Here is a 14,114-nt window from a genome sequence, read left to right as displayed (position 1 = left end):
CACAGACCCAACTAAAAGCATGTCCTGTGGGAAGAATCTGTGTTTTCATAGGCACCCAGAGGTAGAGGAGACAGTGGGCCCCATTATAAGTTTGCTGGTTATTCCGGCGGGTTACCAGCAAACTGACCTACCGGTTCCACCACCTGCTATCTCGGAATTTCTGGGATGTTGCAGGTGGTGGAAAGTGTGGTAAATCCCCATTCCATGGAGTCCCAGTCACAGTTAGGGTATTAACATTAGCAGTCATGCAGAAAACGACCACCATGGGTTGACCGGAGAGGGGATTCTCGCCTTTCCCAGTCTGAAGACGACAAATTAAAGGTAAAATGAGGACAGATCACTCTGTGAACCTTTAATAACTCCAAAGTCACTGCTTATGTGCCTTTCACACAGATATGGCTGCTAATTGCAAAAATGCTTCCGTTATGGGAATTTGGACCTATTTTTGTGTGATCAGCAAACAAGAAACTTGGCTGTTCACACAAGGATTGCTTCCATGCCAGCCAACGCTAAATGATGGCGCTGAGCTGCAAAAGTAGAAATTCAAAAACCAAGCCAAGCTTTCTGTTTTTTAGGATCAGCTTAAATAACTTTTTGTTCTTATGTTTTTTACTGTGTTAACCAGCAGTTGCCATGCCAAATTATGGATTATGCGTCGATTACATTCTGCCCATGGAAATAAAGATTTTCGTTTAATGAACACGTTGTGTTTTTTTGTATTTATCATTCTGTTGACCAGTAAACAAAATGAATAACTGAACTTGGTATCTACTTATTATGCAATCCAAGAAGTGAAATGCCGGCTCTGGTGAAAAACAAGCATTCACACAATGTTGTCAGAAAATCCTTATTGTCATTTTTTTCTGATTTGTGCAGGTTGCTACACTCAGCAGTGTACTGAAAATTAACAGCATGACTAGGTAAGGAAGGAAGAGATTGAAGTGATTTCAGATATGATGTGATGGCTCAGTGGGTACATTGCTAGCTGCAAGAACTATAGGCAATTTCTGTCACCTTCCATTCTTCTATGGTTGATGGAATCAACACAGTTGAGTTGGACAACATTGCCACCTTCTCTTGTTTGTTTGCCGACTCCCCCTACTCCCCCATGTTTCCAAGATAAATCTGAATACTTCAATGTTCTTTGGATACTGAATGTATTTTGTTGACTTTTTTGGTCAAGCTGGTTCTAGTTCTTGTGACACTCTGGGCTTGGCAAGGTCCTATCGTCTTCCTCTTACTGTCCATGGGTGTCTCTGCGGGAAGAGGTTTGGGGGGGGGGGTGGTAGGCTTGCATGTCTGTCCCATCCCTTCTATCAATGAACCAGGGCTTGTCTGAACATACCACTACCCTGCAACATTTGCCACACTGAGACAGAAGAAGTCTGTTTTCTATTTTCATGTGCCCCTGACCACACTAGCATAGATGATTGTCTAAGGAATGGAGGACTGCCTGGAAGACGCAAGTAGTTGACTAGAGGTTGCCGGAGAGTGATGATGTGAAGTAGAGCGCTGTACATGTAGCTGTCTGAGACGTCCGGATGAAGCGTGCCCAATCTCCAGGGGCTTTCCATCCTGCTAAGCACCAAGAGAAGAGGCTGCCAAGCAGCCGATGGATAACATCCTAACAAGGAGACCTGGTCTGCAACGATTTTCAGGAACCTTGTCTGATTCCAGAACAGCTGAGAAGTGCGCATACGTTTGCAAATCTGCTCACAATAAAACCTTGTTTTTTTTTTTACTATTTACTATTTTATATTTTAGAATGATTTTCCAAAGACATTAATGCACTGACATTAAATGGCAAAGGCATCGTTGGTGGCCTTCCTTCGTTGTAGTCAACTTGACATTCTTGGAAATGCAAATGCAGTCTCTTTTTTTGCTCGAAAGAATTAATTTAGCAAAGATTATGGTAGGTATGTTCAAATATGTGTGCCTAGCTTTGCACAGGAATGTTAAAGACCCTTTCCAGCTAGACTGCTGGACTGTCCATTTCAGTTTTCCCCCCAATCCTAGCACTAATAGTGGAAGTAGCAGCTGCTTCGTTGCAGAGTTTCTGTGGGCACCCTTCAAGATCCTTGAGAATATGAACTATGGCAGAACCTGTGTTGTAATCTTTCCTTGGATGCTGTCGCCCTGTGTGATGAGCTGGACGAACTCCCTGCACTCTGGTATGAGGGGAGCGAGCCAAAACGAACCGTGTCGGCTCTGCCGCTGCCCTTTATGTCAAACGGAGAATGTATGAGGAGGGAGCTCTATTCTTGCTGAGTCGTAATAACTGGACTTCAAGAACCGCCCTGGACAGTCTTGCGTCTGGATACTCCATTCTCAAGAATATGCCATGAAGGAGACCAGCCCAAGGGCTGAAATATGGAAACCCTGGAAGAGGAAGACTGACCGGAAGGGTGTTCCTGGCCCTCTCCACTCTTCATGGCAAATGGAAAGCCAAAGCTTGGGGCTTTCCACCTACAACCACTGGGAAAAGATGAGGTTTCAGGCCCTGGCGGCAGGTGCCACGGCCTATGATGGCCTGCTGTGAATGCTGAACCCAAGGGCCCCTGAAAGGGGCCTACTGGGAATCCTGTGCCCTTGGTACAAAGGTGACGAGGAAGCAAAAACTGAGATGCAAGGGGATACAGGATGGAAACTCCGGAAACGACCCGTAGTTGATCTTAGGACTGAGGTGCAGGAGGGACATGCTGTGAATTCTGGAATTCAAGGTCCTGGAAGGGCATGTGACATATTTTGAAAGACCTAAAGAACGAGGTTTTTGTGTTGCATTAGAATAGGGATGGACTTGGAAGGTTGGGTTGATTAACTTTTTACGTTGGGCAACTCCTTGGAACTTTTGTGTTATTAGCACAGGATAGCGAGGAGGCTAAAGGCTCGAATTTAGGATTAAGACTTTTCTGTTGGCCTCATCATTTGGATGTTTCTTTGTAGATCACAGTGTTCTTATGGGGTGGGGGTGGACATCTTGGAATACATTTTGGATATTTTCTTTGATCATTAAGAGAACACTGAAAGCTCCATGGAATCACTATTCGGTGGAACCCGTTGGATCTATGTGTTGACTGCGACCCCCAGAATTCCGACGGGCGAAAATGCTGACATTTAAAAAAAAAAAAAAAATTAAACCCAGTTTACATCACATACCAATGCAGCGGGAGACCCCCTGCAACTTCCCCATACTACTATTATATCGCATACGCCCCACATATATATGTGGTGTAAGGGGGTCCAAAAAAAGAGTCTGGATTTCAGGCGTCGGAATTCTCAGGGTGACGTTTTGGACCATTACCAAACCCATCCTGACAGTTTTATTTAGTAGTCCCTCTTTGAATGTTGGGCGCACATCCCACACTAACCCTGTTGGTCAAAATACAGGTTTGTTGAGCCATGAGTCGCGAGTGATCTGTATCACACCTCCTGGAATGTTCCCGAGAACATCATGACCTGCATGAGAAGAATGTTGCAATGGTTTCAGCTGCTGGAGAAGATGAATGCTGGCACTGTTCCAAAAAAGCGGATCACACTTCCACCAGTTTCCAGCACGATTACTGTAATTTGGCGTCAACGAGATTCAGCCGCTATCCTGTAAAGTGCCACAGCACTTTCTTCTGAGAACCTGTGTGTGTAGCTCTGTTTGACTGCACCACAGTAAAAATGGCTGCATCTTGAGGGCCTACTCGGCAAGCTCAGGACTGGCCTGCCTGGGAGCCGCTAACACACCTGGGTCTGCAATCCCTCTGGGAAGGAAGATAAGTGTGCTACCTTAAGTATGCTGTAGCTGTAGTTTCACTCAGTGCCCTTCCTTTAGTCTTAGGCATGCAAGTGACCTCTGCAACTCCATGCTTGTGCCCGTTCCGGGAGAACCATTGTGCCAGTGCCCTCCCCTGCTTGCAATGCTTGGTTACAGTGCCCGGTTACAGTGCCCTGCTTTGGTACCAAGACCAGGCATTCCTCAACAGCTTCCTATTGGACCATATCCATGTGGCTAGTGCTCTACTGTCCTGCTTTCCTCTCCTCTATTGCTTTGCCGCAGCTACACTACTCTTCATGGCCACACACCATGCTGTGACGTCAGCCTTCCTATAGGGTTACATTGCTGTGCAATGTCCCTGAAGCACTATGCCGTTAGGAAGCCTTGCAGCAGCACAGACCATCTTTAGAAATTGCACACAATTGCTACCCCTTGATACCTAAACACATTGCACTCTCCTCCATGCAGAAAGACTGTCCTAACCAGTGTGATGAGTTGGATGAACTCCCTATTTTTTCATGCAAGTCGGGTAAGTCACTAGGGTTTGGGTTGATCCAGCCATTTCAAGTGTTGCTCCCATTCGGTGGAAGGACTAAGATCCTTTAGGCCTATTATCCCCACCAGGGTGTGGTACACCTCCATCAAATGTGTTGGAGAGAATCCTTAACGAGACATTGGGAACCCTACACTCTGGGCAATTTGACACATCTAACATTAAACATCTGAAATTAGGTGCTCGTTGCTTCGAGATAGCGTGCATTAACGCCCCATATTCAGCAAGCCAAATGTGGTGTTTGTGGACTGAACCAGTAAAAGTTCCCACACTTAGTTTGTGTTTTTGGCAGGAGAATTGACCAATCTACACAAAGGCGGTCAGAAGCAAGCACCACAGAAGGCAGCGGATCATTCTCTCACAACCACATAATGCTGCGACCCGGCGAACATTCCGGAAAGGGTTTCCAATATGGTGGTGGTCACGTTTTTTGCACATAAAGCTACAGATCAGGCAGATGAAAACAATTGAACCATTAACTACCATGGAGAGACTCGATTAAGTATATTTAAAACTCCACTAGTAAAAACCTAATCCCAAAGCAGGAATCAAACATTTAATAAGCCCTACCGATCAGCAGAGTAGATTCAAAGGAGGCAGACTAATCATTATTATAAAAGGAGCTGGAAAGCACACTCAGTGTGACAGCGGCATCCAGAGTAGAGTCCACAGTAAACGGGAGACAGGGTGACCTGTTCCTCCTTGCTTTTTGTAGGAGCATGGCGAGCGCTGCTTGGAAAGATTTGGTGGCTTTTCTGAAGAAAGTGTAAAGCTGAACCCTGTGTTGTGATGAGACCTGGTCAGTGGACTGCTGAACCCTGGGTCCTGGTTGGATCTGATCAAGTGAATGCTGAACTCCAGGTCACAATGAGACCTGATCAATGGACTGCTGTCACCCACCGCCCCTGACGCAATTGGACATTATCAATGAACTGATGACCCCCAGGTCCTAGTGAGGCTTCATAAATTGAATACTGGAAGCAGGGTTACAGAAAGACCTGTATCAGAAAACCCTGGGTTCCCAGAGGAAGACTTAGTTTGGTTGCAATGGTCTGTAAGGGGCCTGTTTGGTGCAATACCAGAGGTTGCAGTAATTCCAATGACTCGGTAGCCGAGGCTAAGAGTCCAAGCTGGAACTCCAAGGTGAGGGCAGGGCCTGAGAAGCAGGGGGACCTGGGAGAGGTCTGAAGTTTAGGAGTGCTTACTCCTAGATGCCATGTGGAGTGCCAGAACTACCGGCTAGCGGAGAGGATGACTTTTTACTGTTGAAGCCTGAGAAATGCTTAACTGAGCTAGCAATGGGAACTTGTTTCAATATTATTGTATTGTTGTAAACCCCAGTCCTGAGCCCATGGTTGACTTGTTACAAAATCTGCTCGAGTTGTGGGAATCCACTGCCACAGCAAGTTTATCTCCATGCTGCATCAGCCATTCCTGCTTGCGTCGTATTCGCTTTCTTTATAATGTTTCTTTTTCTGACCTGAAACATCCCCTTTAGCCCCTCCAATCTGAGAATATATAAATGTTCCTTTTTTCTCCCTTTAGATACAGTTCAAACAATCCTAGCACCGCCTTCCGATGGGTTGGCTTAGTAACTCCGGTGACTCTGCATCTTCCTTGGACCTTACGATTAAGAAATCCAAGAATAAATGAGAGCCTGATGTGTGGACAACACTTTAAGAACTGGAAGCTCATGTTCCATTGTCCGCCCCCCCCCCCCACCTACTACTCTAGTCTGTTCCTGCCACGGGTCCTCTTAATACTTATGTGCTTATACAGCCTGAAGACAATGTAAAGGAAAGATCAGTCATCAGCAAGAGGTCAAAGTAATCGCTATCTGTTCTCAGGAGTTTTGCAAGATACAGAATCTATTACCAATACACAACCGGAATATAAAGTAATCCATAGTCATTTGACCTTGGTGACCATTACATTTATTTTGCCCAGTGTGCTATCAATTAAATACATGCAGATATAATAGCACGGACCTTCGTGTCCATGATGCATTTTGTTTTTAAGTATATATTTGCTTTTACATTGTATTTCATTGCACTGATGGTATGGTTTTTGCTATTGGAGAGTTGGTGCCCCCTGACGTGCTTGGCATTCAGTTCTCTTGGAGGTGTGGCTTTGGTTAGGAGTATACCTTAATAAGCACTGAGATAGTGATCATTCTCCCCCTTAAATACCCGTTTTACCTATAAGCCTTCCTAAAGCATACCTGGTGCCCAATGGACCCAGTGCTGTTTCAATCCTTCTGAGATATCGTAAAGTTTCTACTTCACCCCTTGGAACATATTCTTGCATTAACTTTCTAATCTTCAAGGGGCTAATGCAGTGTTGTCTTATAAAAAATATGCAATTGTAGTATCTGACCACGCAGACACATCCGTTGGTGTGGAATTTCTTGGGCTGGTAAGGAGCGAGATTGTGGGTGTGGATTCACTTGTCTTTCATATACAGATTTTGTGAACTATTTAAATGAAGAGGCTCATCAGAGAGAACAATGAAAGCACATGCAGATGGTAGCTTAGTCTGTTGTGATTGTGAGGGGTCAGAAATGTGAGACGGACACAAATAACGGTTTCTCAATGTTTGGCATTTATTAAATGAAAAAGGGTGAGATAAACTCCTATCTTTCTCTATCCTAACGAGGATTTCCGTACCTAGCAAATTAAACTAAAGAAAGATGACCTAGTGTCCAAAGGTCTCGGACACTCACATTAATACATACAACAAACTAACACAAGAAATATTTGACTGTCTTCAGTTCAACACAGTAGTGTAAACGTTCAACGTTATAAGGTTTTGAAATGACTCCTTGGAACTGGGGTTGGATTCTCTTGCCCTGGATCAATGCAGAAATACCCTTGAAGGTGTTCTGTTCAGTTAAACACAAAAGATTCAAATGCGATCCTCTGCATGTCAAAACAAATGTCCTTCATAAACACTTGTTCCACAAATTAAAGCAATTGACGTCTTTCTCAATATTCTTCTTGGTAAAACAAATGTGTCTCTTACAAAACACAAGTTCAGAAATTAGAGCAATTGGTGTATTTCCCAATATCCTTCTTGAAGAGGCAAATGTGTGTCACTCAAAACACAAGTTCATAAATCAAAGCAATTGTTTTTCATAGGCTGTAAAGCAAATATCGGCATATTACACTTCTTCAAATGGAATATTTTTGTCAGAATAACACTGCAACTACTTCTGATAATGCCACACTTCTTGCCAAAATCATACTGCTTCAAAACATCATCTTTCCTGGTCCACTCACCTGCCAGGACTAACTACCATTTGGTCCCTCTCCTGGTTTACTCCCCTGCCAGGGTGTAAAAACATCTAAGACTATAATTATGCTTGGTGGCAACAGTTGTTGCAAAATTCTCCACACCAGTATCCTATGTGAGGAGAGTTAAATAACGGCGGTCTCTTTTCAAAGTCTGCTGGCAAGGTTACAGGTCTCCCCCTGTTGGTGACCCATATAAGGGGAGTTGCTGCCACCTCTGTATTACTCACTTATGGCCTCTTGGCTGTTGGCAATGCGGATTACAGGATTCCGCCTCCCCCCAATTGGTTTCCTGTGTAAGGGGAATTGCGCCCTTGCCGCCTTTGTAATATGTTATTAAAATTAGTTTAAATTCCTTTCCGGAGCGCACCCGGTCACCTTTAGTGTCAGACACTAACCGGTTTTACTTGGTGTCTCCGTTCCCCTTTGCTGATGCTCCGGTAGAACTTCCGTCTTCTGTTTGTTCCGCTGCTAGCTACCACGTATCTTCAGCGGTCTGCCGAGCGGCTTCCCGGAGTTCAGACAGCTCTGTGGATCCTCTGCACTGCACTCGCCTGGACACCCCAACACCTCACGTCAGGTTGGGAGCACGTCTCTCTTGGCTGGGCTTCTCGTCCCGACACCGCTTCCCACTGTGCTTACTCTGCAAAGTCGCAGGCCTCCACGACTCGCATTAGCTGGCGTTCTCCTTTCTGCTTCTGCAGTGACCCAGCCCTCTGGCCTGCCTCTGCCTCAGCTACTCCTTCAGCATCCTCCCTCAGCTGCAACTCATTCCTGAATTTAAATGTCTAGCTCAGGGGTTTAGGCCTAACAACTAGACTGTTCATTCTGCTCAATGGCATTCTTGATCCTTACCAACTGTAAGCCCCTCTTCCTCGTCCCAGTACCAAGAGCATTATTGATCCTCAAGTCCATAGTGGTTTGGGGGTTTTGATATTTAAGTAGTTTGAATTATTTTGTATGGGAGTTGTTCGAGCTAGGAGGTGTTGTGTAAAAGGTTTGTGTTTTAACATTTGGGTTAGGATCTGTATTTAAGACGTGATCATGACAATTAATTATAGGATGTTCTATTGAATTCCTGCACCTTTGGTTAGCTGACTTTTCATATCATGTCCTTTGGGTAGTTTTATAGGAGGGACTTGTACACTGACAAAGTGCCATTCGGTGTTTGGGGATCATGAGAATCTCATTTTTAAGGGAAGATGAACACTGCGTCTGTCCCAGAGGAGTCACCACTTCCCATTGACGGCCGTCTCCTCCCAAGTGATCCTCCCGTATGATAACACCCCCAGGGTTATGATCAGACAGCGGTTGCCTTCCCCAGGCCACATGTGAGGAGACGTTCGGCTGCGGTTTAGTGATGATTCAGCGGGATTCATTGCATGTTGCATGGGCAAAATAAGGAGCTGTTCAGCACATAAACGTGGAATGGAAGGCTGAGCTTGAGGGTTCAGAACCCAGCCTTAAAAAATGCCAAATGTCTGTATGTCCATGTTCTCTAAGAAGAGAATGCTACAGGGTTTAAGAGTTGGACATTAACAAGCCTTTCTCTACTGACAGCCAGCGTAACAAGGTTTCCTACACTAGGCAAGCATGTTGGGAGTGCGGTGAGAAGGCAGGAAATGTATTAGCGGGTCGATTTGAGGAAGGAGACGTCTCTTCCTACTTACAAATGATGAAGTTGAAATGCTAATCAAAAGCAGGAAAGTTAATTTGCTTTTTTGGCAAATTCTGTAAAAAAATGATGCTGTGAGAAGGAGCAGTTCCAAGCGGACTTGCATGCTTTCCTTAGCTGCATTGAACTTCCTAACCTTTCTGACGCAGAAGCTGACCTTGTGGAGTCAACATTTGTACTGAACAATTGCTTAATGCAATTCGCCTAATTAAATCTTGCATCAGCATGGCTTCTCAGTGGAATCTACTGGGATTTCTATGTCCTCTTCAAAATCATTCTTGTTAAGGTTTTAATTGAAAATGTAGACTAGGATCAGTCCCTGATTCTGTTGGTTTTATTGAGGGGTGGAACAGCTATGGTTGGCATAATTCTGACTTGGAATTATGTCTTGAGGAGTCTTGTTGTACTGTGCAATTCCACAAGTTGGCACTTAAAATAGGTTCTTTGATCAGTGTCATTGCCCAGTTTCTGGGCAGTTCAGATGCTCTGCTTTGCTGCTGATGAACCTAAAGCAGTGCTTTCGATTCTCCATGGTGCTAAGTCTGTAGTGCAGAGAAAGATCATTTTTGGAACAGCCTGGAAGAGGTTGCTGGGTCTTCGTGAATCCTCCTCTATTGAAAACATTTGACTAGCTCTAGATGTGACCTGATGTGGGGCTAAACTAATGGCAACACGGCTCAAGCTACTGAATCACCCTTTCTTTGTGATAGTCAGAACTATGCTGTGTTTATTTTTTAATCCACCCTGCTAACCAACCTTTTGGACTTTTGCTCTGGGGATGAGGAAGTCCTGCAGTAAACCCATCCTTTTAAAAAGGCTTCCTTCTCCAAGAGGCAGGTTTAAAATTCTTCAGGATTGCCAATACGTTAGAATGCCAAATTTCCACTCACCACTAGTCATTGGCTAGTCATATTGACTCTTGGCGAGTAACACAAGGTGTACTGTCTGTATGTATAGAATTGAAGTGGCGAGTGACTTTTTATGGATGGCTAGTAGCTTGCAACTTGACTTTTGTTTACACCCGCGTATGTCATTGAGAGTTTGGCTAATGATTGAGAGGTGGCAGAAAAGCGAAGCCCCTGTTAGGAATATAGTGACAAACAACGGGATAAGGCACCACAGTGATACTTAAGGGCTTGAAATTGCTGGCAGCTATTTGGGTCCTGTTTTTGGTACTGAGAGACTAGTTGTGGTGTGGAGTGTAGTAGGGGTGCATATGATCAGAAGGTGGAGGTAAGCAGTAGAAGGGGAAAGAGAGGAACATCAGGGGGATGGAAAAGAAAGTGTTGGGACTGTGAGGACAGATGTTGGGTGGTTTTAAAAGGGAGTAGAGTAGCTGGCTATATGAGAAAGTGACATACATAGGCAAAGGACATCAGAGAACTGAAAGCTAAGACCCATTGGGGCCCGAGTGTCCAGAAGGCACAATACTTTTCATTACATCTCATTGGTAAACCTGGTGCATGGATGACCTAGATTGTTTCCAGCGGGAGATTAGATTAAGATATTTGCCTTTAGGCCACCTCAACAAAGAGAGACTGATTTTAGACACCAGGGGTTTATTCTAAGGAGAACAGGGTGAGGTGAATGCGTTGCAATTACTAACCCCTTCTCGCCCCCCCCCCACTCTGATTTTCCTAGATGGCTAGGTGGGTCGACTGGGGGTCATTGGAGGTATGTTTTCCCACCGTTGGTTCCCGTGAAAGATGCCCAGGAGCTGCAGGTGCAAGGTTCTTCCAGTCGGCTCCAAGAGCGGAGTGCAACCCTTTTGGGAACAAGAAATGCAGAAGGCACCGATGCAGACCTGTTAAGGACACTTCACGAGACTGGAGAAGGCGAGTTCCAGCGACGACAACTGCACATAGGCAACCACAGGCATCCTTCCAGTCGTGGTTGAAGAAGACCTTTCAGAGCAGGATCCCTTGAAGCTGGGAGGCTGAAATGTGGCAACAAGGTGATTTATACCACGAGCTGGTGACTACCAAAGTTCCGATGACTAACTCTAAATGGCAACAATTCTACTGAGGAAGCCCACTGGAGAGCTGGTCAGACCACTGGGTGGTCCAGGGAATCTTTCTAAGGCTCAGGAAGCTGGATCTTTGAAAATGCGCCGGCTGGTTGGTCCCACCAGTCCAAGAAGCACTGCACAGGGCCTTCGCAGATCAGGTAGTCCAGCAGGGATTCACCAGATAAAAAGCAGGAAGGGATGCTGGGCCTCTTCAGGAGTCGTCCACGGCTCTGAAGTCAGCTGCTCATCTACACAGGATACTTGGCTCCAACGCTGAGCTCAAGAAATAGCTGAACGAGTCCTCTTATACTATATCCTTGCTGGAAGCAAGTCCAAGCCCACCAATGATCAGGATCAGCACCATTCAATTTGCCAGCAGTGGTCTAATCGGGGACCACTGTGGGTTTCACTCATGCCACAAACCTAGACTTTTAGGTACCAATGATGTGGACTGGGTCCAGACAATCCCACTCCTTCCTGGGCTAAGCACACACACGGGCATCACTAGCCTGCAAAAAGGTGGAAGAGGCACAGAGAAATCACAGCGGCTAAAAGGACACATGCAAGCCAGCAGCGTGAAGGAAACCCGAACGGAGACCATTTCCAACATCCGGTAAATCCAAGGAAGTTGAACGGGTTACCAGGGTGTATGCCGCATTGAGCAAGGGACACGAGTCTCAGAATGAAGTGTATGAAGAACCTGAAGTACTTGTGAATTGTACCACAAACTGGTTTCTGAACCCATGTTTACAGCAGGAGAGCAAAGTGAAGGCAGCAGTGAATATTCAAGAGAATTCTGGACAAAAGGGAAAATCACATATAAGTCCTGGCAGGAGAGTATACCGGGCAAAGCCAAGTGTAGGAGAAAGATTGCAAGCCAAGCCTTTTCAAGAGTGCGTAAAAGTCTTGGCAGGAGAGTATACCGGGCAAAGCCAAGTATATGTTAAAGGTATTTGTACCGCGCACCGTCACCAACAGAGTTGGTCCCCAGGCGCTCTGGTGAATCTGTAAACGAGAAGGCGGGGTGGGTTAGTAAGGTGAGGGGTGAGTGTGATAGCGAGAGGAGTGGTGTTCTGTTGGCAGCTTCAACTCGGTATACACCGGCTGCTGAGCTTTGGTGCGAGTATCTGATCGATGTCAGTCCTCGTGTGCTGTTGGTCCGGCTCATGTGTTGTTGCAGTGTGGTGACGTGCAAGTGGCTTGTTGTGCGAGAGATGGATGTGTACGTTTTTGAATCAGAGGTATGCAGAAGGTTTGAGCTTTTTGGTTAGTGGGACTTTTGGACATTTAACATGCTACCATTCAGAATTCTGTCTACGTGTGGCACCTGCTAGCCTTCACAATCCCATCTAGATGCTACTCGGGCCAACGTTCACAATTCCATCCAAGTGTGGGATATGCTAACATTCCCAATTGCATTGAAGTGTTGCACTTGGTCATCTTCATGATTCCATATAAGTGTGGCACATGCTAACATTCACAATTACATCCAAGTGTGCCATTTGCTAGCCTTTGCAATTCCATCCATGTGTTGCACATGGTAACATTCACAATCCTGTCTAGGTGCGACGCAGCCTGAAGTTCACGGTTCTGTCTAAGTCCTTCAAAGCCCATCTAAGTGTGGCACATGCTATATGAGAAATATTATGTTAAGTAGTTTCCAGAATGCATAAAAGTTACCAGGCAGACACTAACCGCAGTCCTGAGCCAAATACGGTAAGTGCAGTATGGCTCGGTAAAAGTTCATAAAAATAAATTTAAAAGATTCTGCTGGTGGAGGTCACCAGGGGGCGCACATGCTATGGCAGCCTGATCGCAGTGCTCTCGCCAGGTTGGGCCGTACAGGGACTTGAGCCCCCCACTCCTCCCTCAGATGACCCCCCCACCCCCTCAGACGTTCCAGCAAAAACCCGACGTCCAAGGACCTCTGCAAGCCCGAGAACGGGACTCTGCAGGCCCCGCGTCTCGGTGAGCAGGAGCCGGCGAAGTGTTCCCGGAGCAGCTGTAGCTGCGCAGAAGAGGTCCGGAGGCGCCCAGGAACAGGACCCTAACGGCCCCATGGAGGGGCTGCACGTTCAGAAGGCAGGCGCAGAGAAAGCGCAGCAGCTAAAAGGCCCCACCCTAGGAGAGTGGGCTCAGTGAATCCAAGGAGCCGAACCACCACAAACACAACCGGGCACTGGAGACCACGGGCCCGGCGCCCGCCCGAGGCCACCCGCGTGCCCCCCCTCCTAAATAAAGACGTTGGATCGGTGCCCTGGGGGACAAAATAGCGCACTAGCGTAACGGGCACTGGAGTCACCTGAGGAGGCAATGCTCCCCAACCTAAAGAACCGGAAGGGGCTCCCGGCCCATAGACTGCAACCCAGAGGCCGTAGTGGAGGCAAGGAGGGAAGGGACTAGCCCCTTCAATAGGATTACCTAGAGCCAAAAGACCATACGCGAGGGCTGTGGAGCGCTGGCGCCCCCCCCCCCCTTGCTCGGAGGGGGAGGTTGGACCTGATCACCCTGTAAACCCAGGCCAGGATGGATGAGACAAAGCTGAACCCCGAACCACTGGTAGCCCCTGAGACGACGTCCGGGGTGTGTGCCCGCCTGGGGAGACCTCATCAGGAACACCAGCAAGGCCAGACAGAATACAGGGGGAGGGCCCCCATGGACTGCCCATGGGGCGTGTACCCGCTCTGAAGGAGCCTCCAATGGGTTCCACCTATACCGGACAGTAACAGAGGGGCGTTAGCCCAGCCCTATCCCTTTTGCGCTCACTCAGCAGAAGCAGTCTACAGGCTCAAGCACTTGGACCAGGCGGTCACATCAGATCCACC

At 46.7% G+C, this 14,114-nt stretch overlaps 1 protein-coding gene across 1 annotated transcript in view; it reads left to right on the top strand.

The window, feature by feature from the left end:
• The window catches only part of DDX31 (DEAD-box helicase 31), a 468,302-nt gene that overhangs the window by 112,839 nt on the left and 341,349 nt on the right, over positions 1-14,114 (top strand). Inside the window, exon 5 of the mRNA XM_069609310.1 lies at positions 877-920. Within this exon, the coding sequence (XP_069465411.1) occupies positions 877-920 (44 nt within the window). The remainder of the gene's footprint in view (positions 1-876; positions 921-14,114) is intronic.

The sequence above is a fragment of the Ambystoma mexicanum genome, chromosome 8 (assembly GCF_040938575.1).
Source record: "Ambystoma mexicanum isolate Mex_15411 chromosome 8, UKY_AmexF1_1, whole genome shotgun sequence".
In the NCBI taxonomy this organism is placed as follows: domain Eukaryota; kingdom Metazoa; phylum Chordata; class Amphibia; order Caudata; family Ambystomatidae; genus Ambystoma; species Ambystoma mexicanum.
This window is presented reverse-complemented; position numbering and strand designations above follow the sequence as displayed.